The sequence below is a fragment of the Saimiri boliviensis genome, chromosome 6 (genome assembly GCF_048565385.1).
Source record: "Saimiri boliviensis isolate mSaiBol1 chromosome 6, mSaiBol1.pri, whole genome shotgun sequence".
NCBI classification, from domain to species: Eukaryota; Metazoa; Chordata; class Mammalia; order Primates; family Cebidae; genus Saimiri; species Saimiri boliviensis.
In genome coordinates, this window is record NC_133454.1 from 50135115 (window position 1) to 50160999 (window position 25885).

The window sequence follows — 25885 nt, forward strand, 5'->3', positions numbered from 1 at the left end:
TCACTTAAAATACCCACCCACCTAAATAATTGCTCACTGGAGTCTTTCCATTCTCTAGGGTAGAGTACCAGTTCATACATGTAAAATGTGAATCAAAAATGTAAAGTTTTCACTGGAATTTTAAAAGAGGACCAACATCTCTTATGAAAGAGGGAATAAATACATTTTAAATTTAAAGGCTCAAATCCAGAAAGCTAAATGAAGTAAAAAACAAAATAACTCAAACGAGAGCATAGAGACCTCATTAAAAGTACTTTAAAACCAGCCTGAATTTCGAAGAGAATATCAAGTAACTACCCACTTTTTACAACTTTCGGTAAGTGGTAGATCCACTGACGTAGCGTAGAGTCTCCCAGGAGGTAAATGAGTTTGCCTTTCAGACAGTCATTCATCTTAATTGTGTCAAACTGAATCTGGTTGCAAAATGTTGTTATCCACCTTCCTTGTAAAGTATAACCACCAGGGACAGGAGGCTTCATTCCAACTTGGCATTTCTCTTCTATCTTTTCACTCTCTGGTAACAGAGACACTTGTAAATGACTTTATTGCAATAAGTTAGACATCCAGCCTTCTTTCTTCATCCTTCCTTCTATCACTCTTTCCCCCTGCCTGTAATGTCTGTTTTCTATTTCTATCCCTTTCTAGTACTATTCTTTGATCATTAGCTTTGCTTCAGGCACTTCTACTTACTCTTTTGAGAGAATTTGAGTCGTCTTGCCTCCTGCCTATTCCTTTTCTCCTAAATTTGGTCATTAGCTAAGTCTTGACATTTCATCCTTTCTTTGGTGTTCTGTCCTTTCTTCCTGATTCTGTAGCGATGTCTGTGTTTGTCTCTGACCTGAATGATGTTAGTGGTCTGCCAGTCGCTGCCATTGTATCAAATTCTTTACTTTTGTTTCATTAATGCAGGAATGAATAATCTTAATTTTTCAATGTTCAAAAAATGGCTTAAAATATGTACATTAAAAGCAAAAACCTCAAATGGCATAATAATCACCTAGTTTGACTTACTTTATTTAAAACCAGACTTTGCCAAATGCAACATGCAGCATTCAGTACAAACCAATATTTTGAGATATTCCAGGAAGTTTCACTAGAGTTTGGGGCTCTGTTTGCGCATGATCTGCCTTCTCTTACAGGGAGCAGTGCAGCAAATGTCTTGTTATGTCATGATAAAAGTTATCAGATTTCTCCTGTCATGTTTCTTTGCCACTCTCTATGCTGCTACCCCATCACTGAGCCAGTGCCTTGAATTTTAGAATTTGCTACATCAGGACTTCTGTACTGATACTACATTCTGGTATGAGATAGGAAACCGATTTGAATGCTGTAGGAAAGACCAAGGTAATAATGAGTTAAAAATAGAAGTTTATTTCTGTCTCACTTAACAGGTCTGGAGTGAGAAGGCCAGGGCTAATTAATATACCATTGCATGGTGTCAGGGATGCCTGTTCCTTCTGTGTTATATAGCTCTGCCATTCTTACCACATGGCTTCGATCTCATGGTCTAACCTGGCTCTTTCCCTTCTCACATTATATCTAAAGTTCAGCTAGTAGTAAAGGAAGAAATGGATAGGGATGGCCAATTGTTTTGCTTTTAAAGCATGACCTAGAAGTTTCCCACTCACACTTCTGGAAAAAATTTAGTTATGGCCACAACTAGCTATAGGGAAGGATAGCCATGGGTCTAGCCACAAACTGGTAACTATTACTAAAGAAGGAGGAGGCAGTGGATGTTGGGGAACCATCAGCAGTCTCTGTTTTACTCTCTTTGCTTAGTTCCTCAAAGGCCTTATTGTCTCTGGCTGCCTGTGTTCACAGAACAGTACATCGCTACATGTTTGTATTGTATTTGTAACCTGTGGACAAAGTGGTAAAATGGTGCTGGTGGCAGAATTGGAAAGTGCATCTGAAATAGCTCTTAAGTCCTGGTGATTTGGCTTAGTAAAGGCAGTTTGTATAATCCTATAATTATGTTAGAATTACAGTGTGGTGTAGATGAATTTCTATGAGGCTTGATGGCATTGTACCCTGCATGACTGAATACCATGACCCTGGAAACTTGAGATTCACAGTGTTAAGTATTCTTTATTCTAATAATATACCGGCACACTTTGATAAGAACATAGCCTTTAAGTTTATGGTTGTAAGCCATATCTTGTGTAATCTTTATGGGTCAGGGTATTCATTTTGCCACGTCTCAAACTCTCTGAAGCACTATTTCAAACTTATAACAAATTCGCTTGTGATTACTCTTACATGTTTATTTTACTTAATAATTTTAGAATAGGCTTGAGTATTTTGAACAGTATGTGGGTAATAATATCAGGATTCTATATATCAGGCAAAAGCAACTCCATTTTAGAAGTTAATTTGCCATGTTGGCTTCTGATTAACTCCAGTTTATCTATTGTTTCTTGCATAACAGCACGTACTTACCGTAAATCTTGCCCTTAGACCAACAAGGCAAGATTTGCTGCATTTTACTTCAGTTGTCCTGTAAATCCCACCTGAACCACCCTTCCCTTGTGCTCCTTAAGCCCTGGGTCTGGCAGTAATGGTATGGAGATCCACCATCTTGTCTCACTAATGGAGACATAAACATGGCTTCTGCTTCTAAGTCCCTGTTAAATGTTTCTTTCTGAGAAACTGGATGTGTCAGCCTCTTCTTTGGCTTCTCAGCTTCCTCAGACTTTGGGAATAGGTTTGCATAGACCTGCCCATTGAAAAACAGATTCCATTATATTTTTGATTAGATAGGCAGACTAATAGTCTCCTAAAGATATCCACATCCCCAATTCTTAAAACCTATGAATATGTTGGCTTCCATGGCAAAAGGGACTTTCCAGGTATGACTAAGGTATGGACTTTGAGATGGAGAGATTATCCTGGATTATGTGCGTAGGCCCAATCTAATGTCACTGGTCCTCAAAAGTGGAAGAAGGAGGCAGAAGAGTGGGTCAAAGATGTGACAGGAGAACTTGACCCTCTGCTGTGACTTTGAAGATAGAAGAAGAGGGCTACAAGGACTGTGAGAAGCCTTAAGAACCTGGAATAAGCAAAGGAATAGATTCATCCCTAGAGCCTTCAGGAAGGAACATGCTCCTGCTCTACCTTGGCTCAGCTCAATGAGACTCATGTTGGATTTCTGGACTACAGACTATATGATGATATATTTTTGCTTTTTAAAGCCACTTCATTATAGCAACAATAAGAAAACGATCCACAGATAACTGACATTCTTTTAAATATAAGGTCATCCCATCCAGAGCCAGTGTTTTTTCCTTTTATTTATATGAATTTTATTTTATATTCCTTAGTGACACGTTAAATTGCCTTTCTATAGAGCATGCCTTTTGTTAAATTGTGAATTTGCATTTTAAAGCACAAAGTGGATCATACCACTCTTTTTCTCAGTTGGTTTCTGTGGCTTTCAAGTCTACTGAATAATTTCTGAGATCCTCAGCCTAACACTTGAGAACCTTCATGATTAGGTTCTTTCTTTCTAGGCTTACCCTCTGCTACATTCCACAATAAAGTCCATGATGACTTTGCTCATGACTGGAATTACCAGATTAAAAGAGTTAGATAAAGAATACAGGATACCATATTAAATTTGTATTACTTCCAACAGGGAATAATTTTTTAGTGTAATTATGCAATATTTCCCCCTTTTCTCAATGTATATATGACAGGCAATTAGAAATTACTCAAATTCATTTGATTCCCTTTATTATTATTTACTTAAATCCAGCAACACTACCCATGCTCTTTATGAGGTTTCTCTTCTTCATTCTCTGCCTACACATATCCTTCAGGACTCAGTCAAATACCAAGTTTAACATAAGCTCCTTTGCCTTTTTACTTCCTCCATAGAGTTGGTATGTTGAATGTATTTCACAATGCAAGCTAACTGAGCATTTATTTTTCTCCATTTGTCCATAATGCCTGATATCTGTTCAATGCTTGATAAATGTTTGCTGATCCTTTTGTAGTTCAGAAGCATGATGACTGGGTTTTCATATTCATGTGTGAGATGTGCCTCCCTCAAACCCTGTTATGACGTAAGCACATTACCCATATGATGTGAGGAAAAATAAATAAATAAACGTTTGCAGAATAAATGAATAAATGCTGGCAATAAATTATTATGAGTTGAAGTAAATATCATGATGGATGTTATGGGTAAACTAAGACTTTATAAAAAGTTATTTTAAAGCTAAGGTAGCCTGAATATTCTTTCATCAGTAACATCGCTTTGTGTTTGTCTTTAAAACATAATGAGATAAAAACTCCATATAACATTGGTAATTGCATCAACTAAATGTTAGGAGGTTTTGCCAACAGAGAGTTAGGAAACCAAAATCGAAAGTTTTCCTGCTCTGAAGCTGTAGGTATTCATCCTTCAAAGATTTTTGGACAGTGCCTTAGACTCTAGGAGATGAACTCTTAGGTTTAAATATAATTGTAGGCTAATAACACTTTTTCCTTTTGGATATGTCAAGATGAAATCTCCTATAAAAATTTTGAAATCGTTTCTTTGAGTTAATTTCTCCCTTTAAAGTCCAACATGATTGACATCATAGACACCTACTAGGAACTGTGCTCCAGGAAAACTGCAATTACTTGGGTTAATGCTGATAAAATTTCCTCTGAGCATCACCTAACTCAGGACACAGCAGACTTACTGTTACATTCGGCGACATCAATGTGTTTACCGTCCTTCATAATTTCAACTCCTACTTTGGACCTTCAAAAAAAATATAACAGTAAATTAGCCTCTCTCCCACATAACACACAGGTAACTCACCTACTTGTGAGTGAAGGAAAATTTTTAATTTCCTATAACCAGAAGCTATTATTATTGTAAATTTTAGATATATTGGGTATTGTAAATGAATGAAGAATTTGGAAGACTTTCTACCCTGTTGAGAGCACCTGAAGTCCAGGGCAGCTCTACTCATCTGCCACATGTAATCAGTGTGTTCTGGAATTTTAGATTCAAAATATTTATCTAATTTACAAGTTCTCTTCTCTCTTTCTGCTTCTATATCTCCTATTCCAGTTTGCAGAATAGTTTCCTTGGATTACTGTGGGCTTCTAATTGGTCATGCAAGCCTCAGTTTTATTCCACCTAAATCTTTCAGTCTGACTGGCAGAGTAACCTTTCTCATTGCAAATGCACCTGCACTACTGCTTACCTCCCTTTATTGTCTCCCCATCATGTACCCAAGGAATCCAGCCTTTTTGAATGGCATGTAGACCTTTTATCAGAGGGCCTCTGCTTCCCTTTTTAATCCACGTTTCCTGCTATGATTGTCTTTGACTTTTTTGACAAACTTGCTTTCTGAAGATCGTAAGATTTAGGAAGGAAGATAATGCATGTGTCTGGTCCACTGCTGTATCCTTAATACCTATCAAAGTGGCTGGCAGAAAGTAGTGTTGAATCTGATGTGTTAATCAATGTACCTTACATTTCTTTCCTCCAATTGATGAAAGATGACTCTTCCTGCTTGAAAGCTCTTACTCATACTTTGTTTCAAACCTGTGTATATGGCCATGTAAGTGGAGGAAGGAAGAAAGGGATTAAGAGGAGAATGGGGACCCAGGTGCCAACTGTAACAGATATTAAGTGGTACCTGATTCCCTGCTATGGATGTCTCTTCAGGTGCCATCCCGAGAAGAGAAAAGATCAGCATGTTTTCATCCTTACTAGGATTTAGGCATAGGGATGGTTGATGGGTAGGAAGAGATTTGATGAGCTGTACCATCAGAGATAAAAAGAAAGGAACAGAAACTTAATTGTGCTTTTACTTTTCAGAAGGGATCCAGGGACTATAGATCAGGAGCCAAAACTTGGATAATGAGGTAAGATTCTGGAATGCATATTATTTTGTCATGTTTGGTGCCCACTCTTATTTCCTCTTACCATATCTTTTTGAAAGCTTATGGAAAAAAAGACTCTAAACTTGACTTTGAAAACTGCTGGAAAGGGATTGCTGTGAACCTAGCATTCTACTTTGTCACAAATCTTAGGAAAAGTAAATCTTTGTGGGGAAAAAATGGGTACTGGGCAGAATTGAAAGAGAAAAGGAAATGGACCGAGCCTCTGAGACTTATGTAAAGTTAGAAAATGATTAAAAGTCTCTGCAACTGATAGATGTCTTACGGCTTGGCTCACAGCTCTGGAATTCATGATAACAGATACTTACCCTTTACAAATCCTCAAAGTGGCCCATGAAGAGTCACTGATGGTTCATTCTAATCCACAAAGCGGTTTTCAGCTTAGTGGAGAACAGGAAAACCAGGAAGTGAGCATCTGTTTGTGAGCTGGGAGAGAAAAGCCTGGCCTTGCTGCGGCTGTAATTGATATAGTAAACATGCTTCCACCCGGTTTGTGGAGGGCTGTTCAACCAGGGGTTCACAGGAATCACTAGGTCACAACATGGGGAGTAAGAAGGACTCCTTTACCCTGAGAGGTATATACTGAGGAATATCTGATCATGGGATCAACTGGAGATAACCAGTAGGAATTGGCTTTTGAGGAAGATTACCCAGTGTAGAAAATGGATTAGAGAGGGTATGACTGCTGGGAGAAAGACCAGTTGGGAAGCTGGTATAAGTAATCTAGATGAGATGATGATGGTTGAACTTGAATAGCGGCACTGTACAAGGGGGGAAATGGATCAATGCAAAGATATTTAAGAGGCAAAGTTAACAAAATTAATTATGGGAGGTGAAGGAGCATGGATGTTATCATATACTTATCAAAGAATCTTTTTTCAATGGAACATCTGTGAATACATAGAAGAATAGTTATAGCAAAACACATGACTGATGGGACAATATAGTGAAAATGCAAACTTTGGCATAGAGTGGTGAGTAGAGGCCCGGTGAAGACACCACATGTCTGACCTTGAGTAGAGGCCTCTGAGTCGTGCTCAGTGTTGCAATGGGCAGTGTAGCTCTGACTGGGGCACTTCTCAGTGAGACACTTCTCAGTATACTTGAAAAGTATACTCACCTGTGGAAAAGGCCGTTTTCCCTGTCAGTAAGATAAGACACTTCTCTATTCTGGGTGGTCATGTGGGTCAGAGCCTCACAGGGCATGTGTTGAGGCTTCACACAGTAGAAGGCTTCTTGGTCTCTGTTATCCAGATATTCACAGAGTTCAGCACTTGAGTTTAGGGTCAGGCCACATTCAGTGAAGACATGAGAGGTGCCATTAACAAATTTACCTTTGAAAATAATTTTATTATAGCCTTGGTTCCTTGCCCTCCAGAGAGCTGATGCCCCTTCACTGGGGTGGATGAGCAGCAGAGACAGGGAGACCTGGCCCTCCCAGAACAGGGTGAAGCTGATCAGGTAGGTGCCGTTGTTGAAGTCAGTCACCTTTCCCGAAGCACCTGCCATCAGGGCTGGGGAGGACATCCTGGCCCTCAGGAAGTCCCCGCCATATTGCTTCCTATGTCCCAAGTGGTCCCTCACCTCCAGCAGGATGTCCAGCTGGTCCCCCCTGCAGTACGTGTCTCGAGGGTTGAGGATGGTGGCTGTGCTATGTGCGGCACTGGTGGTGGTGTTCACGTGGTCAAAAGGTCTGGGTGGGATCTGCTGGTCTAGTTTCTCCATGATTTCCTTTATTCTCAGTTCAGTCTCTGTTAGTGACTTTAATGGTATCAGTGGTATTTTAGGGAATAAGGATTTTGTGGAGTTCTTCCAATAATGGATGGAGATGGATAAGTTTAGAGCAGACCAAAGCTGAAATGACAAGGATTGTGATCTACTATGAAATTAACCTGTCTAGTCATTTTCACTTCTTATGAGTTTGAATATTTGTTTACAGTGAACATTTATATAACTGAATTCAATTTGTTACCAAACTGAATATTTTGTAACAAAGTGGCAGAATAAATCAAAAGAGAAGAGGAACAAGGAAAGGAGATGTCATTATTATTATGATGTAGTATTATATATTATTATCAATATTATTTAAACTGTGACAATTTTGAATAAAACATAAACATTTACATCTTTACCTCAATATTTTAAAAAATGTCTGAACAGTTGTAGATAAATATATTCAATGCAAAATATATAGCTCAGGGAATACTTATGAGCAATAAATTGGTGATGATAAGTTTACTCTTTCTTTTCATATATGCCTTACATCCAGTAACATCCATATCTTTTACCCATCCCTAATAGTCTTTTCCTCTCCGACTGTATGATAGTTCAAGTCACCATCATTTATCTCCTAGATTATAGTGGTCACCTCAAGGATGATGATTGTCTTCACACTTCAAGGAAGTCAGTCCTGCTTTCTCTCCGTTTGATTTCCTCTTCTATAGCTAAACCAGCAGCACCTCCCTGTTTAAACCCCTTCAATGGCTTCTTGTAACTCTTGGGTAAAAGTCCATTTGTAATATAGCTTTGTCTGTGGCCTATTTTTAACTCTAGTTCTTGCTACTCCCTCCCTTGCTTTTGATGTCTTGATAAGACTTCTTCTTCTTCTTCTTTTTTTTTAGGAGCTGAACTTCCTGTCTTTCAGCTCCTGCTCTTTACTAATACTTTCTCCTTTTCCTGTATTGCTGAATATCCCCAAATTCCCCCAAACCATCTAAACATCTCTTAACTTCTGCCTTAGAAATCACTACAGCCTCAGAGGTCACTTATACTTTTGGCACTATACAGTGTTTTCTAGGCACTCAAATTCAGTAATTTTCAAATCTTGCTGGTAGTCAGAAACAACTGCCAAGCTTTTTTAAAAATATGGATTCACAGGCTGCAGTCTAGATCAAATGAGTCATAATTATTAAATTATGTCGTCCAGGAGTATATGCTCTCCAAAAGCCTCAAAAGCAATCTTAGTATCAGATAGATTTGAGAAGAATGCTTATAGACCAGTAGTTGTCAACCCCTCTCACACTTTAGAACACAAATAAAGCTTTAAAAAAAAATTCAGGCCTGGCTGCACTGCACCCCAACATCAGGCAATAAATAAAACCCTTGTAATTGGCAACAAAGTAAAACCCTTGTGATTGGTAACAAAGTGGCAGAGTAAGCCAAAAGAGAGGAGAAGCAAGGCAATGAGATATCATTTTACAAAGATAAACAGAATCCAAGTTGAAGTTTTGAAAAACTTTGGCAAAGCCAAAAGACAAATCATTGGCAATGCCAACCAAGACATAGAGATGCAAATACACAAAATCCTTCAAAAGAACCTTTTTATATCTCTCTGGAAAATATTAAAAACTTACATTACAATAGGGATTAAAAAAAGAAAATAATCATGAAATATATAATTAAGAATAAGAATATAATCATCATAATGATAAACCTTTTTCCATTTTCCCTACCTCTACAAGTCACAGGCTGAGATGCTTTTACTGGAAAGTACAGATATCCCTAACTTATATAACCAGGGAAAACATTCCAATCAATTTTACGAGGTAGGAATATATTTTACACTGAAACTAGATAAGTATGATACAAGAAAAGTACAGGCCCATTTTACTCATGGACATGACTTTTAAATTCTCTCTCTCTCGGACACAAACAGATGGAAAAACATTCCATGCTCATGGTTAAGAAGAATCAATATCATGAAAATGGCCATACTGCCCAAGGTAATTTATAGATTCAGTGCTATCTCCATCAAGCTACCACTGACCTTCTTCACAGAACTGGAAAAAACCACCTTAAACTTCGTATGGAACCAAAAGAGAGCCCATATTGCTGAGACAATCCTAAGCAAAAATAACAAAGCTGGAGGCATCATGCTACCTGACTTCAAACTATACTATAAGGCTACAGTAATCAAAACAGCTTGGTACTGGTACCAAAACAGAGACATAGACCAATGGAACAGAACAGAGGCCTCAGAAGCAACACCACACATCTACAACCATCTGATCTTTGACAAACCTGACAAAAATAAGCAATGGGGAAAGGACTCCTTGTTTAAGAAATGATGTTGGGAAAACTGGCCAGCAATGTGCAGAAAGCAGAAACTGGACCCCTTCCTGTCACCTTACACTAAAATTAACTCCATTTGGATTAAAGATTTAAACATAAAACTGAACACCATAAAAACACTAGAAGAAAACATAGGCAAAACTATCCAGGACATAGGCATAGGCAAGGACTTCATGACTAAAACACCAAAAACAATGGCAACAAAAGCCAAGATAGACAAATGCGATATAATTAAAATTCGGAGCTTCTGTACAGCAAAAGAAACCATCATTAGAGCGAACCAGCAACCAACAGAATGGGAAAAAAAAAAATTTGCAGTCTACCCATCTGACAAAGGGCTAATCTCCATAATCTACAAAGAAGTAAAACAGATATACAAGAAAAAAAACAACCCCATTCAAAAGTGGGTGAAGGATATGAACAGATACTTTTCAAAAGAAGACATATATGAGGCCAACAAACATATGAAAAAATGCTCATCATCACTGCTCATTAGAGAAATGCAAATCAAAACCACATTGAGATACCATCTCATGCCAGTTAGAATGGCCATCATTAAAAAATCTGGAGACAGCAGATGCTGGAGAAGATGTGGAGAAATAGGAACACTTTTACACAGTTGGTGGGAGTGTAAATTAGTGCAACCATTGTGGAAGACAGTGTGGTGATTTCTCAAGGATCTAGAAATAGAAATTCCATTTGACCCAGCAATCCCATTACTGGGTATATGCCCAAAGAACTATAAATCTTTCCACTATGAAGACACATGCACATGTATGTTCATAGCAGCCCTGTTTATAATAGCAAAGACCTGGAACCAACCCAAATGCTCATCATCAGTTATAGACTGGACAAAGAAAATGTGGCACATATACACCATGGAATACTTCACAGCCATAACAAATGACAAGTTTGTGTCCTTTGTAGGGACTTGGATGAATCTTGAAACCATCGTTCTCAGCAAACTGACACAAGAACAGAAAACCAAACTGCATGTTCTCATTCATAGACAGGTGTTGAACAATGAGAACACGTGGACTCAGGGAGAGGAGCATCACACACTGGGGGCAGTTGAGGGGGACTAAGGGAGGGACAGCAGGGGGTGGGAAGGGTGGGGAGGGATAACATGGGGAGAAATGCCGGATATAGTATGTACCTGTGCAGCAACCCTGCATGACCTGCACATGTACCCCAGATCCTAAAGTAAAATTAAAAAAAAAAAAGTGCTTGGTGCCAAACCCAGGACATTTATTGATTACTAACTAATAAATTGTTTATTTTGAAAAAAAAATTTTCTCTCTCTCTGTCTCTCTCTGTGTGCATATATGTATATACATATAAAGGTATATAGGTAGATTAGATAAAGATATACAGGTGTGTGTATTTGTCATGGTTGATTATGGGTGAATTCAGGGTTGTAAAAAATGGCTCTAAAGTGAAAAATCTTGTAGTATAATTTATATATTAATGGATTAAGGACAAATTTCATTATTTTTCACTCTCCTCAAACTTATCTAATTGGGATGGCAGTTGCAATAAAAGCATTTGATGTATTTCAACATTTATTTAGCATTAAAATTCAGTAATAGAAAACTTGAAACATTTTAAAAGTCAAGGAGACAAGGATGTCAGCCACCATTAACCAAATTAATGTTCAACATAATGTTAGAAGTCCTGAACAATAAAATAAATGAAAAGAAATCCAAGGTGGGAGAAGAATAGGGGGAGAAACAGACTTTTTCTCCTTCTTTTCTTTATTTTTTTTTAGGTGTTGTGATTGTCTACAAAGAAACCAGAGTTAGCAGGTTATTAGCATCAGGATAGTCAGCAAGGAGATGAATACAAAACAAACTCACAAAATCAAAAGCATTTAAATTGTAGAAAATACAATAGAAGAAACTCTGTCCTTGATGGAGGCATTTTGAAAACTCTTTTAAGGATATTTTTAAAAGGCCTGAATGAATGAAAAGAAGTAGCACTTTGAAATGTAGTAAGGCTTAATACAATAAAGTTGTTAATTCTCTCTCGAAATAATTTAAAAATTTTCTGTATTTCTAATTAAATTCTCTAGGTGGGAGAGGAAAGCTGATTAATTCTAAAATTGTAGGGAATATAATCATCTATAAATTGAAACTATTAAAAAAACCTAGCCCTAGTGTAAATTATTGAAATAAAATAGAATTATAAAGTGTGATATCAATTAAATAAACCAATCAAAAGGAGTAGATACCTTAGAAGCAGACTTAAAGTTTATTATAGATTAGTGGTAACATCAGAAATCAGAAAATTGTATTTAGTAAATTGTATCAAGAAAATGATTTCACTATATTGAGAAAACCCCCAAGATTCCTGTCACACACTACAAACTACAGGTCCAAATGAATTAAAGACTTAAATAGGAATATTGTTACTAAAAGTTTAATATAAAGAAATGTATAATTTCCTTACAACCTCACATCACCAAATATTTCTTAAATATGACCCCCAAAACATAAACTACAAAAAAATTGTTTATGTATTCGATGACTTCAAAATTAGAAGTTTCATTTAATAAAGGACATCATAGACAAAGTTAACAGCAGAATGGAACAAAATGTTTGCAACATTTAAAACTAATAAGTTATCTAGAAAATTAAAGTTGCTACTAAAAATAAAAAGGAAAGTATTAGTAAAACCAGTAGAAAATTTGACAAAGGATATAAATTGAAAGCATGTATAAAAATGTTATTGACTATTTAGGTATATTAGGAAAGTGATGAATCTAATTTATTTATTTATATTTTATTGACACAGAGTCTTGCTCTGTCACCCAGGCTGGAGTGCAGTGGCACAATTTTGGCTCACTGCAATCTCTACCTCCTGGGTTAAAGCCATTCTCTTGCCTCAGCCTCACGAATAACTGAAATTACAGATGCCCACCACCATGCCCTGCTAATTGTTTTGATTTTTAGTAGAGACAGAGTTTTGCCATGTTGGCCAGGCTAGTCTCAAACTCCTGACCTCAAGTGATCTGCCCACCTTGGCCTCCCACAGTGCTGAGATTACAGGTGGGAGCCACCACACCTGGCTGATAAATCCAATTTATTTAGGAGACCGATAAGTTAAACTTTGTATATTCATATAATGAAATGCATGCAGCTCTCAGACATCATGAACTACATTTACATATAGCAACATAATTAGATTTCAAAAAGCAATTTTGAATGAAAAAATTAAGAAAATATGAATGTAAATTAAAATAAATACAAAGACTTATAGCTATATATCTTCCTAGTCCACATATATACATACATTGAATAAGAATTGAAATACTCTGAGAAATAACTAGTATGGAATGGGTGCCAATGGGAAAAGAGGAAGGAGAGTATGGGTGAGAATTTTTTTAAAGTATAACCAAAGAGTTCTGTTTTATATATGACCAAGTAACTTCTTACTCTCTTTGAGATAGCAATATTCAACTCTGAACAAAATGCCAAAAACAAGTACCTGAAGGCAAAAGAGTGAAAAAAAGCAGTCAAGTTTTGGAAGGAAGATGAAACTTGGAAGAAGGTGCCATTAGAGGAGGTAAGTTTTCTGTTTTTGATGTGTTAGTCTGAGGGCAGGTCACTAACGGAATAGCTAAAACACAATAGAAAGCCATCTTTTTTTTTTTTTTTTCTTTTTGGCTTGAACAACCTGAGAGCAGAGTCTGCAGCAATACACTCACCGGAAGGAGGGGAAATCCCAGAACAGAGAGAGACAGAAAAGGTCATGTCCCCAATTCTGAATATGAGCTTTGTTTAGATATCTAGCTGACCCCTGAAGCACACCTATGGGGTAGACACAAAGCAGTCTGCAGCTAAAGTCAGAACTCAGCTGAGACGTGTGTTACTTATAACCACAGGTTGAGTCAGTTTGCAGTTTGAGTTGAACCAAGTTAATCGATTGCCTGCCACAATGACAACATCGACACTATTCTCAGTAGTAAAACAGGATCTGTTTACAACATAACAGAGAGAATGTCCAGTATACAATTCAAAATTACTCAGCATAGGAGGAACCAGAAAAATGCAGTCTTTTGCAAAAGATAAGACAATTAATGGAAGCCAACCCTGAGATAACATAGATGTTGGCACGATCAGACAAGGATTTTGAAACAGTTATTATAACTATGCTCAGTGAGGTAAAGGAAAATATATTGTAATGAATGGAAAGATAAGAAGTCTTAGCAAGGATGGAGAAATATTTAGAAATGTTGATGAAAAGAGTCAAACTCTGTCAAATATTTGAAGAGATTTATTCTGAGCCTAATATGAGTGACCATGGCACATGACACAGCCCTTGGGAGGTCCTGAGAATATGTGCCCAAGATGGTTGGGGTTCAGCTTGGTTTTATACATTTAAGGGAAGCATGAGATATCAGTCAAATACATTTGAAAAATACACTGGTTTGTTCCAGAAAGGCATGACAATTTGAGGGGATGGGAGATGGTGCTTCCAGATGATAGGTAAATTTAATCATTTTCTGGTTGACCATTGGTTGAGTTTGTCTAAAGACCTGGGGTTAATATAATAATTTGGGCAAGATAAAAAACCAGATCTTAGTCCTCAGAAAGAACCAAACAAATTTTACAACAGAACAAAACGATATCTGAGATAAAAAACACACCTCTGAATTCACTATACTAAACAACCTCCCTGCTTCTCAATGCCTATCTGTTAGATCAAATTTGTGTTTATCAATGCCTTTTAGACCTTATATACATTTATTAATTTAAGGTCTTTTTGATTTATAAGTTTCTGAAAGAGGCATAGTAAAAATTCCTGGAATGTCATATGGTTGAAAACATACATCATGCAGCCTTTTCAGATAGGTGTTTTTCAAATAGTAATATGCAGTAAGTTTCTTCCATGTCTCTTCTGACCCCTTATGGGGTAGACACAAAGCAGTCTGCAGTTGAAGATTTGTATAAGTCTATAATATTTGTATAAGTTTATTTATTGGCTCACTATTATGCAATGAGTGAGAATCCTACTGCTCCACATACTTCCCAGCAACTGGTGTCAGTTTTTTCTGTTTTGAATTTTAGCCATTCTAATTGATACATAATAGAATGGCTAAAATTTGTCTCCCTGACAAATAATGTTGAGTGTCTTTTTAATATATTTAGTTATCATTTGTATATCTTCTTTGGTGAGGTGTCCATTCAGATCTGTTACACATTTCAAAACCGTGCAAAAAAATTCCCGCTATGGCTGTGGCTTATCAATTTTAGCTTGTAATTCTGACTGTTCCCACTTTTGTATGTTGAGATTTTTTGCTAGGGCCATTCACATTTATGATTATTGTATCTCCTTTGTAAATTGTTTCTTATGTAGCATCTCACTTTATTCTTATTCATGTCATTTCTTAAATTCGATTTTCTTTACTTTTTAACATCAATATTTTGTCAAAATTTAGTAGAGTAAAATGTTTAAGGAAATCAAGGAAAGAAGATACGAGTCAGAAATTTTATAAGAAGACAAATTGACCTTTAATTATAAAAGTCACAGACAGGTTCTAATGAAAACATTAGAATCTGGGAACTATTTTGCCCAGATCCTTCCCAAGGAATCTACCAAACAGCATGAACATTAAACAACCAACATAATTGAAAATTTTGATATAAGGATTTATGGTAAGAAAGAATCACGTATTTATTTACAGAAATAAATCTAGTATTCAATGATTGTGTGCTCTGACAATATAGATTTAGTACAACTATAAAAAATGGTTGGAGAGTGGGGAGAGCTACGGAAAGTCAAATTTGCTTCTCGTTTGCCTTATAGTTATTAACTGAAGTAAAAGGACATTACTTCAAATCAGATGTTGAGGAAAAGGGGGAGTTGGGGCAAAAAGAGGCTTACAGTTACTTTCAATATTTCTCATTAGAGGGAAGCAGTAGTCATTTACCAAGAAAAAAGTAAATAAGTATTATATAAATGGATTAGAATAACATAATCATTAGAACAAAAATATAAACAAAAATATAAACTCTTATTTACAGTAAAAACATTAGGTAAATAAATTAGATCCTATAAAGACATGAATATATATGATTATAACATAAAACAATATCTCATACTGACACCAAACATATTTACCACATCAATAACTATACATTAGCTTATCCCACCAATTAAAGCATATTTTCAGGTCAGGCACAGTGGCTTATATCTATAATCCCAGCACTTTGGGAGGCTGAGGCAAGCGGATCACTTGAGGCAAAGAGTTTGAGACCAGCCTGGGCAACATGTTGAAACTCTGTCTCTACTAAAATACAGAAATTAGTTGGGCATGGTGGTGGGCACCTGTAATCTCAGCTGCTAGAGAGGCTGAGGCAGGAGTATCACTTGAACCTGGAAGGTGGAGGTTGCAGTGAGCCAAGATTGTGCCATTGCACTCCATGTATGCCAGCCTGGGTGACAGAGCAAGATTCTGTCTTTAAAAAATATATATGTAAACCAGATGTGGTGGTGTATGTCTGTTGTCCCAGCCACTCAGGAGGCTGAGGCAGGAGGATGACTTGAATCCAGGGAGCCATGTTTGTGCCATTGCACTCTAGCCTGGGGTACAGAGTGAGACCCTGTTACAAAAAAAACCACTTTTTTTTTTTTCAGATTGGTTAACAAAGCCAAATTCAACACTGTGGCTTACATAGGAGACATACTAACAACACAGATTTAGATTTTTTTTTTAAATAAAAAACAATGGTACTTAATAATGAGAGATTAAACACTTCCCCAAGATTGGGACCAGTCAAGAGTGTCCTTTTTCACCATTCCTATTCAACAATATAGTGGAAGTCCTAGCTAGCGCAATAAAACAAGAAGGAAAAATAAGAGGTATACATATTGGAAAGGAGAAAGTAAAGCTGTTTTTATTAACAAATGACATGACTATTCATGTAGAATCTACTCAAAGAATCTATGGAAAATTCTTGGAACTACTAAGTGAATATAGCAAGATTTCAGAAAACAAGGTCAATATATAAAATTTAATTGTTTTCTTATATACTAGCAATGAACAATTGGAATTTGAAATTACAAAAATGAAAACCATTTACAATAGCACCAAGAAAGTGAACTACTTAAGTATAAATCTAACAAAATAGATACAGGATCTGTATGTAGAAAACTATGAAACATTAATGGAAGAAGTTTAAAAAAATCTAAGTAAATGGAGAGATAGTCCATGTTCATGGATTGGAAAGACTAAATATTTTTAAGATGTCAGTTCTCCCCAGCTTGATTTATTGATTCAATACCATATCAATAAAAATCTCAGCAATTTTTTTGTAGTAATCAACAAACTGACTCTGAAATTTTATGTGGAAACGTAAAGGAACCAAAATAACCAGCCCAATTCTGAGAAAGAAGAACAAAATTGGAGGACTCTCATTGTCACATTTCAAGCCTTACTACAAAGCTGCCATTATCAAGACAATGTAGTATTGGTGAAAGAATGAGCACGTTGATCAAGGAAACATAATAGAAAGTCAATAAATTTACAAATATTATCAACCGATTTTTGATGAAGGCACAAAGGCATTTTATTGGAAAAATGAGTCTTTTCAACAAATAGTGCTGGAACAATTAGATATTCATACATAAAAAAATGAGACTAGACACAGACCTCACATGACAGAAAATTTAACTCTAAATTGATCATAGACCCATAGACCTAAATATGAAATCTAAAATTTCTGGAAGAAAACACACATGAAAATCTGTGTGAACTTGAGCTGTTGATGAGGTTTTAGAAATAATATAAAAAGCACAATCCATGAAAGAAAAACTGGTAAGTTAGATTTTACTAAAAATTGAAGCTTCCGCCCTGTGAAAGACACTATGAAGAGGATGCAGAGATAAACCATAGAGTGTACGAATACATTTTCAAAACTCTTACCTGGTAAAGGACTTCATCTAAAATATACAAGGAACTCTTAAAACTCAATAATAAGAGAAAACAATTTAAAAATGTGCAAAAGATCTGAATGGACACCTCACCAAAGGAGATATATGAATTGCAACTAAATATATAAAGAAGACACTCAACCTTATTTGTCAGGGAGACAAAGCAGCAATGAAATACTATTACATATCAATTAGAATGGCTAACATTTAAAAAACAAACAAACAAACCTGACAATACCAGTTGCTGGTGAGAATGTGGTGCAGTAGGATTCTTATTCATTGCTGGTGGGAATCCAAAATGGCACAGCTACTTTGAAAGATGCTTTGACAATATCTTAAAAACTAAACATAGTCTTACCATTCAGTATAGCAGTTGTTCTCCTGTGTACTTATCCAGTAGATTTGAATGCTTATGTCGACGCAAATACCTGCACATGAATGTTTATAGCAGCTCTGATCATAGTTGCCTCAAACTGGAAGCAATCAAGAGGTCTTCAACAGGTGAATATAGATAAACAAATTGTAGTACATTGATGCAGTGGGATAATATTTAGCAATGAGAAAAATGAGCTGTCAATCCATACAACAACATAGATGAATCTTAAATGCATAATGCTAAGAGAAAGCAGCCCATCTGAAAAGGCTATGTACTGTATGATTACATTACTATGACATTCTGGAAAAAGGTGGTTGTATAGAGATCAAAAATCAATCAGTAGTTGCCAGAGATTTGGGGAGGGGAGAGAGTTGAATAAGTGAAGCAGAGGAGGACTTTTTTAGGTCAGTGAAATTACTGTGTATGATACTGTTGTGCATACATGAAACTGTGCAAAAGCTCATAACACAAAGAGTGAATTTTAATGTAGGCAAAATTAAAAATCAGGAGATTGAGGGACTAAAGGGTAGAGTACAGTGTTTTAACTTTATTACAAATTTAACTGTATTATAGATGTATGACATAACCTTGCTGGGGAAACGTGCTGACCTAAGCTGCTTTGGAAATTCATAGAGCCTATAAGACGAAAGAAAAAAGGAACTGCATATAAACACTGTGCTCTCAGTTAACAATTCTGAAACCGTTGTATATGTATGCTGGGGGGTGAGCAAATAAGTAAATAAATAGATGACAGATGGTGGGAGCCAGATTTCTCATTATTAATGTGGTAGGTGAAGGCTAGTGTGAACCATGTAGTGATAGATGAGAGAAATATCAGTATGAGCCCATGTTTAGCTTAATATAAATTGCAATGGAGATTTTACATATAATTATAGATATGCATGTATTACTAGTGAATCTAATAAATTCAAAAGGAAGAAAACACAAATATGCAAAATTAGACACCTTTGGGAGGAAGGGATGCTTCCCTTTTTTCCCTGACAAAGGGAAAAGTTTAAAAGTCACAAGATGGCTTTCACAATTTTAAGCAAATACTTATGAAAATCTAGATAAAATTGATAACTCAGAAAATACAACCCATCGAAATTGACCTGAGTGACATTAAAAAAATAGAGAATAGTGAAAAAAGTAGTAGAGTGCTGCTGCTGAATGCAGCAAGCCAGATTGGTGGAATTCTACCAAACTTTAATATTGGCAATCCCAATATTACTTAAGTAAGTTCAGAACACTACAAACAAATAAAAACAAAAAGAAAGCCTGCAAATTGATTCTTATGAAATGAGTATTATGTATTTTCCAAAACCTGATACTGTACCAAGAACAATAGCAAACAGTCCAAATGAACATTAGAAAAAATATTAGGTCATGATAACTGAAAGAGTTTTATTCCAGGAATACACATTTTATTCAGTATTTAATATAATTCATCACATTAATCCAGCAAATGAGAAGAATTACATGATTATCCCACAAATATGCAAAAGGACTTTGACAAAATTAGTACTGATTTATGTTGAAAAACACAACAAAAATAAATTTATGGATTTCCTCTACACATAAAATATATACTTTAACTCAAAAACTTGCATTTTAAGAGAAACACTAAAGGCTTCGTCACCAAAATCAGGAACAAGACAAGGATGCCTACTATTTCATTACATTGAACATTGGGATGGAGGTGTTAGCTAATGCAGTTAGACAAGAGAAAGCAATTTGAGACACTGAAATTGAAAAGAAAATAAAAATAATCTTTATTTTCATGTGCAGTTGTTATTTATCTGACAAACCCCAAAGTATCAACGGAAAAATGACTACAAATAATAAAAGAATTTAGTAAAATAGTAAAAAATTGGAAATAAAATTACTATATAAAATTGATAGCTTTGTGTATACAGACAAAAAACAGAGAAGCTAAAATGGAAGGGGCAATCCAATATATGGCAGCAAAATGATAATAAAATACTTAGTTATTCGTTTAGCACTAGTGTCCAAGATTTATATGAGGAAAACTCACAAAACACTACCAAAGAAGACAAATTGAACAAATGCAAAGGCAACCATGTCCTTAGATAGAAAACTTAACATCATAAAGATGTTTAGTCTGCCAAGGTTAACTTACACATTTAATAAAATCACAGTAACAATATCCTAAATATCTTCTGGGCCAGACAGGCCAGTTAGAAAGTTCACTTGAAAGGATAAATGAGAGAGAATAGTTACAAAACATATGGGGAATAAAAAAGCCAAAGTCTTGGGTGTGGGTAGGATTAGCTCTACTAGGTATTAAAACTTACTTGTAAAATCTTTATAATTAAAGGAGGATGGTATTGATGCATGAATAAAAGGACAATGTAACAGAATTGAAAATCAGAAATAGACCTCATTATACATACAAAGTTAGTATGCTATGGTGGCCTCACTCAGAATCAGTGAGGCTATAGGATGGAATTTTTAATAAGAGGATTAGGATAATTGGAGAGCCATCTGGAAAAAGTTAAATGAGATTGATATCTTATACCATTCAACAAGATAAATTCCAAGTGGATCTGGATATTTATAGACAATGTAACTATAAAAGTGAAAAATAAGAAAACATGGATGAATACCTGTATAATCTTTGAGTGCGAAAAACGTTTTAACTATGACTTAACATCCAGAAACATGTTATAAGGGAAACACTACTGCTAAAAAAAGAACTTTTTCATGGAAAAGGAAATCATAGACACAATAAAAAGACAAAATGACAAGCTGGATTTGCATGGGCAGGTAATATATATACCTAGATTGAATAATTAAATAAGTTATTTAGTGATGAGGAAGTTGGCAGCTTTAACAAGGGCCATTCTGGGTGCATATGCAAGGTCAAATCCTGATTGGAATGGACTGAGGATGAATGAGAAATAAGGAAATAGAGGTTGTTGGTGTCCACAATGCCTCTAACAAGTTAGGTAGAGAGGGAGAGGATAGGGCAGAGTTGGAGTGGGGGAGGAGGGGCAGGACTAATGGAGTGCAACTGATTTGATGCAGATGGCATAGCTGAGGGCTCACCTGTGTGATCTGCATCAAAGGTGAGTTGTTCCTATCTTTGTGAAGTTCTGAGAAATTATAAAAGTCATCCAGGTTATTATTAAAAAAGACATCAACATCAGCAGCATTATTTGAAGCTTTGTCTTTGAGGACATGACAAATGTCCCAGGAGAGATGACACAAGAGAGGAGTCTTGTGAGAAGTGAATCTCTCTGTGCTCATTATTTTACTTCTAACCTGTAATTTGCTTCCATTCTTCTTTTCTAACTCACTCTTCTTTCCCTCTGCTAACCAACAACTCGTACCCCCAATCCCTTTGTCTACCTCTTGGCTAGGATTGTTGCTTCCTCTTTCCAGGACCCTGAAATGGAAGTCAGAGCCACCTCAGGTTCTCTCACTGCCCTCCCTATTTTCGTAGTTATAACACATAACAATTACAATAAGCAGCAGAAAAATTAATTCATTAGCATGTCTTTTGGAGGAAGACTAGGGATAGTGGATAGGACCACAAGAATATGCTTGTATTATAAAACATAATCTGTAAAACGCCTTTAAAGAAAGCCAGTCCTGTTAACTGGGCAGGGAGGTGGGGTGTGTAGCTTTTGTTTTGCTGAATGCCAAGTCTGAAATTTGGAAGTAGAAACTCCTTCAGGAATGCATTGCTCTGCATAATAAAGAAGCGATGATCCAGTAAGGCTGAGTATTGCATGAGGAAGGGGAAAAAGGAGATAGAAAGAGGCACTGAGTGAGAGAGATGAAGAGAAAGAGAAAGAGGCTCCTCCCCACCATGCCCATGTTAGCACAGTCATGGAGAGCAAAAATAAAATTATATGCTTTAAATAGCACATTTTGGGAGACAAAATGTAAAGCCTTGCCTCTTTGTCCCTTACCAAATCCTCAGTGAAGTCTCAATTGTGTGAAAGCTTTTGTGTGAGTGGATTCATTTGGTAGAATGAATCCAAAAAGGTTCTATGTTTTGAATCTGGTATGTGCAGAGCAAAATCAGATACTTCACATGTAAAGTGGAAGTGAGAGAACAAAGGATCAGTTTAGAGCTGATTAACCTTTGGGAAGTCCAAGATGAAATTATTTTAAACAAGATGCAGCACACAGTTGCAACTCATATGGAATCACTACCTTCTGATTGATCTATGACTTCTCAATTACTGAAGCATGGTGTGGGAGAACTTGTGGAGACGTTGAGTGTTGAGACCAAATGAATGAATGCAGGAGAGAAGACAAGGGGAAGCTCTAATTTGTGTCATACACTATATTGCAGTAGGTTATTTACTTTTTAATTTCCAAGAGACCACCAATAACTGAAAAATTGGAATAATGTCTGTCTCAGCATTGTATGCCCAGTGCCTAGCATGGTGCCTGACAAGCACAGTATTTGTTGAATAAATAATTTCAAATCAGAATCCTGATTTTTAGACCAACTTCAACTTCTATCCACTAAAATTTCATATTTTCTCAGAATGTACAAAAAGCATGTTCAATAGGGTAAAAAAATCAGTCAAGGGGCTACTCTGACCCCTCCTGCCCCTGAGACTGACCCAGGTTTTCTGACTTTTAAGTGAGTTGTGTGAAGTGTGAGTTACAATGTCTCATCTGATTCTTTTTTTCCTAGAAAGTAGTATTGATAAGTTTCAGCAGCATTAAAAAACAGTATGATTGCCATTTAAGTTTCAGCAGCATTAAAAAAAAGTATGATTGCCATTGCACTTTTATAAATCTTAAATTCCCAACCTCCTTTTCATAGACCTTTAAACTTATTCTGTAGACTATTGAGTACTTACCCAGTAGATGTCAGGTACCATGGAATTCACTGAAGATAAAGAGAAGCAGCAAAATGAATGAAATAAACATTGATGTAGGATTAGAACACAGTAGTAGAAATACCAAATTCTTGTTGATCTCGGAAGAAACCTTGTTCTTCCAAGCTCCTGAGTCTTTGCCCAAACTGTTCTGCCTGAAATTCTTATTACTTCCTCCCTCACTGCACCGACGCCACTGAATCTCCACTGTGCTTTCTGGTAAATCTGGAAATTTCCTATTCATTGTTTGAGTTTGAGCTTGAATGCCAACTGCTCTTTCCTCAACTGTTTTCATTGATAGTTTCTTCCTTTGTGCTCCCATAGTCTTGTATGCATACCTTGTAATAATATGTGCTATCTTGTTGTATCTCCTTATGTGTCAATACCTTCATTGGATTGATGGACATTCTAGAGGAGACTCCCTCAGAGAGTCCTTCATTTAAGAGGAGAAACACCTCAGGCCGAATCCAGCTACCTTGGATTGCTTATAGGTCACAAGATTTCAGTCCTGACAACCAAGCAGTTCTATGGTTCATATCCCTGGTCTGACATTTCCACAGTTGCACTACCAACTTTGGTTAGAATTGGCTCCTTTGAGAGTGGCCAGGGAGCTTCTTTGTCAGAAAGAATTTTACCAATGGCAGAGTTTTGGAAATTTGTTAATCCCATCCTCTGTACCATACTTATTTTTGTATCTATTTTCTACTTGGAACCCTTAATCAAGATCACATTTGTCTAAGCCATAAGCAACTGCAAATCAGAATTCTTAGAATCCCATGGCCAGATAATCTCATTTATTCTGAAATCAGTGTCTCACCTAGATTCTACTCTTTAGCTTGAGCTCTGCATATCCCAGTGTCTTTAAGATGTCTCCACTTGGAAATCCTCACTGGTAGAGGTGAGCTGGATCCAGCCTTTGCTAGTTCATGAAAGCCTATTTGTGCACATTTCTTTCCAACTTCTCATTCAGTGATACCATCTTGGTAGCTTGAAATAGGCCATGATGGGTACATTTGCATCATGGAAATTATCAAAGTAAACAGATTTTGGTTTTGTTTTCTGGGAGAGCAGGTTTGTCAGTATTTTCCTGCTCATACCAATCTCAAGGTCAACTTGTCCAACTGGAATGTTTTTTCGTCTTCCACATGTCTTCTGCTGCTTCTTCTCTCCATCTTTGTAAATGGTATCCCCAATCAGAAACGTGGCCACTGACTTTGACTCACTTGTCTCCTCTCCTTATGTTTCTATATGGTCATCCTCAGACAGGACTGAGTCAATGTACAGTGTTAGTTGTCTCTTTCATCAGTTGTAATAGAAACTTGTAGCTGGACATGTGTTAGCTGAGATACACAAAATTTCCTGGTCTCTGTTGTATTTGAGTGTGGCCAGGACGCTGAGTTCTCTGATATGTAAGCAGAGGCCATGTGTACCATACCTCCTCCAGGTTCTTGTTCCTCTTCCTACCTGTGTAAACTGGAAGGGACAGCAGCCTAGCTTAGACCACAGAGATGATGACAATATCCCAGGATGGGTGTTCTTAAAAATTCTTTTTGACATGGGCCCTTTGACAGTCCTATGACCACTTTTCCAAATACATAAAATAAAATGTGTAGAATTATAACAAAAGGCAATTATACTGAGGCACAGCAATCAACATTTAAAATAAACTTATTTGTTATATAGTCATATAGCAATTTTTTATTAACACACTATATAACAAAATTCAGCAGCCAGGTATTTACAGTTATTTCAAAGCAATAATAATTATGAATGATATTTTAAAACTCTTTATTAACTGTACTGTGATATAAAAATATCTGTGATTTCAAATTGCAGACTAAGCCACAGGCATTGCTAATACCACTGTGATTTGTTGTCATTATTCATAATGGAAAAGATTGCTAAACTTCATTTAGAAGTTAGTGAAAATAAAGATGTAATTTTTTTCCCATTCATGTTCACAGGCCTCCTCAATTCTGTCCACCAGCTTATTTGCAGGCCTGACAACCCTAGAATAAGACCATTGGCAGAGGATGGCAGAGCTTGATGTCTGGCTTCCTGGATGTCCTGAAGGTACACATCCCAACTAGATAATTACATGAGACATAAATAAATCCCTATCTTGTTTCCTTGTTAATCCATTGCATTTTGGGAGTCTTTTTTTTTTTTTTTCACAGCATTCCACCCTGTCTGCATCTACCTATTAAGTTTCTCTTCAATTTGTGGTTCCTTTTTTTTTTTTGAGATGGAATCTTGCTCTGTCGCCCAGGCTGGAGTGCAATGACATCTTAGCTCACTGCAGCCTGCACCTCCTGAGTTCAAGTGATTTTCCTATCTCAGCCTCCTGAGTAGCTGGGATTGCCGGCATGTGCCACAATGCCTGACTAATTTTTGTGTTTTTAGTAGAGATGCGGTTTCACCATGTTGGTCAGGCTGGTTTTGAACTCTTGACCTCATGATCCACCTGCCTTGGCCTCCCAAAGCGCTGGAATTACAGGCATGAGCCACCATGCCCGGCCTGTGGTTCTTTTTTTGTCATTACTGTTGCTGTTTGGTATAGTTATTGCTGGGGCATTAACTTGGAATTGTTTCAGGTTTGGTTTTACAGCATTACTGAGGTATAATTTACATGCAGTAAGAATACATGCATTTAAAGACACCTGTGTACCCACCACAATCAATAGGTAGAATATTACTACTACCCCGAAGTTCTATTTCCTAGTCAATTCTGTCC

General features: G+C 36.5%; 2 protein-coding genes and 1 non-coding gene across 5 annotated transcripts in view; 2 read left to right on the forward strand and 1 right to left on the reverse strand.

Moving 5' to 3' along the window:
- The window catches only part of LOC101043390 (NXPE family member 1), a 65428-nt gene that overhangs the window by 1043 nt on the left and 38500 nt on the right, over positions 1 to 25885 (reverse strand). The window contains exons 3-5 of the mRNA XM_074400631.1: positions 7025 to 7758; positions 4689 to 4750; positions 302 to 514 (exon numbers count right to left, since the gene is read on the reverse strand). Of these exons, the coding sequence (XP_074256732.1) occupies positions 302 to 514; positions 4689 to 4750; positions 7025 to 7758 (1009 nt within the window). The remainder of the gene's footprint in view (positions 1 to 301; positions 515 to 4688; positions 4751 to 7024; positions 7759 to 25885) is intronic.
- On the forward strand, positions 3984 to 4087 carry LOC120364837 (small nucleolar RNA U13). The gene has a single exon (XR_005579975.1). It is a non-coding gene; the product is annotated as a small nucleolar RNA U13 (small nucleolar RNA).
- The window catches only part of LOC101043064 (NXPE family member 2), a 125046-nt gene continuing 106443 nt past the window's right edge, over positions 7283 to 25885 (forward strand). The window contains exons 1-3 of one of the 3 annotated variants that reach the window (XM_074400627.1): positions 7283 to 7365; positions 13424 to 13539; positions 25116 to 25224. The gene's annotated coding sequence lies outside the window, so the exon portion shown is untranslated. Of the gene's footprint in view, positions 7366 to 13419; positions 13540 to 25115; positions 25225 to 25885 lie in introns of all 3 variants that reach the window. The other 2 variants (XM_074400628.1, XM_074400629.1) reach the window with 2 other exon arrangements.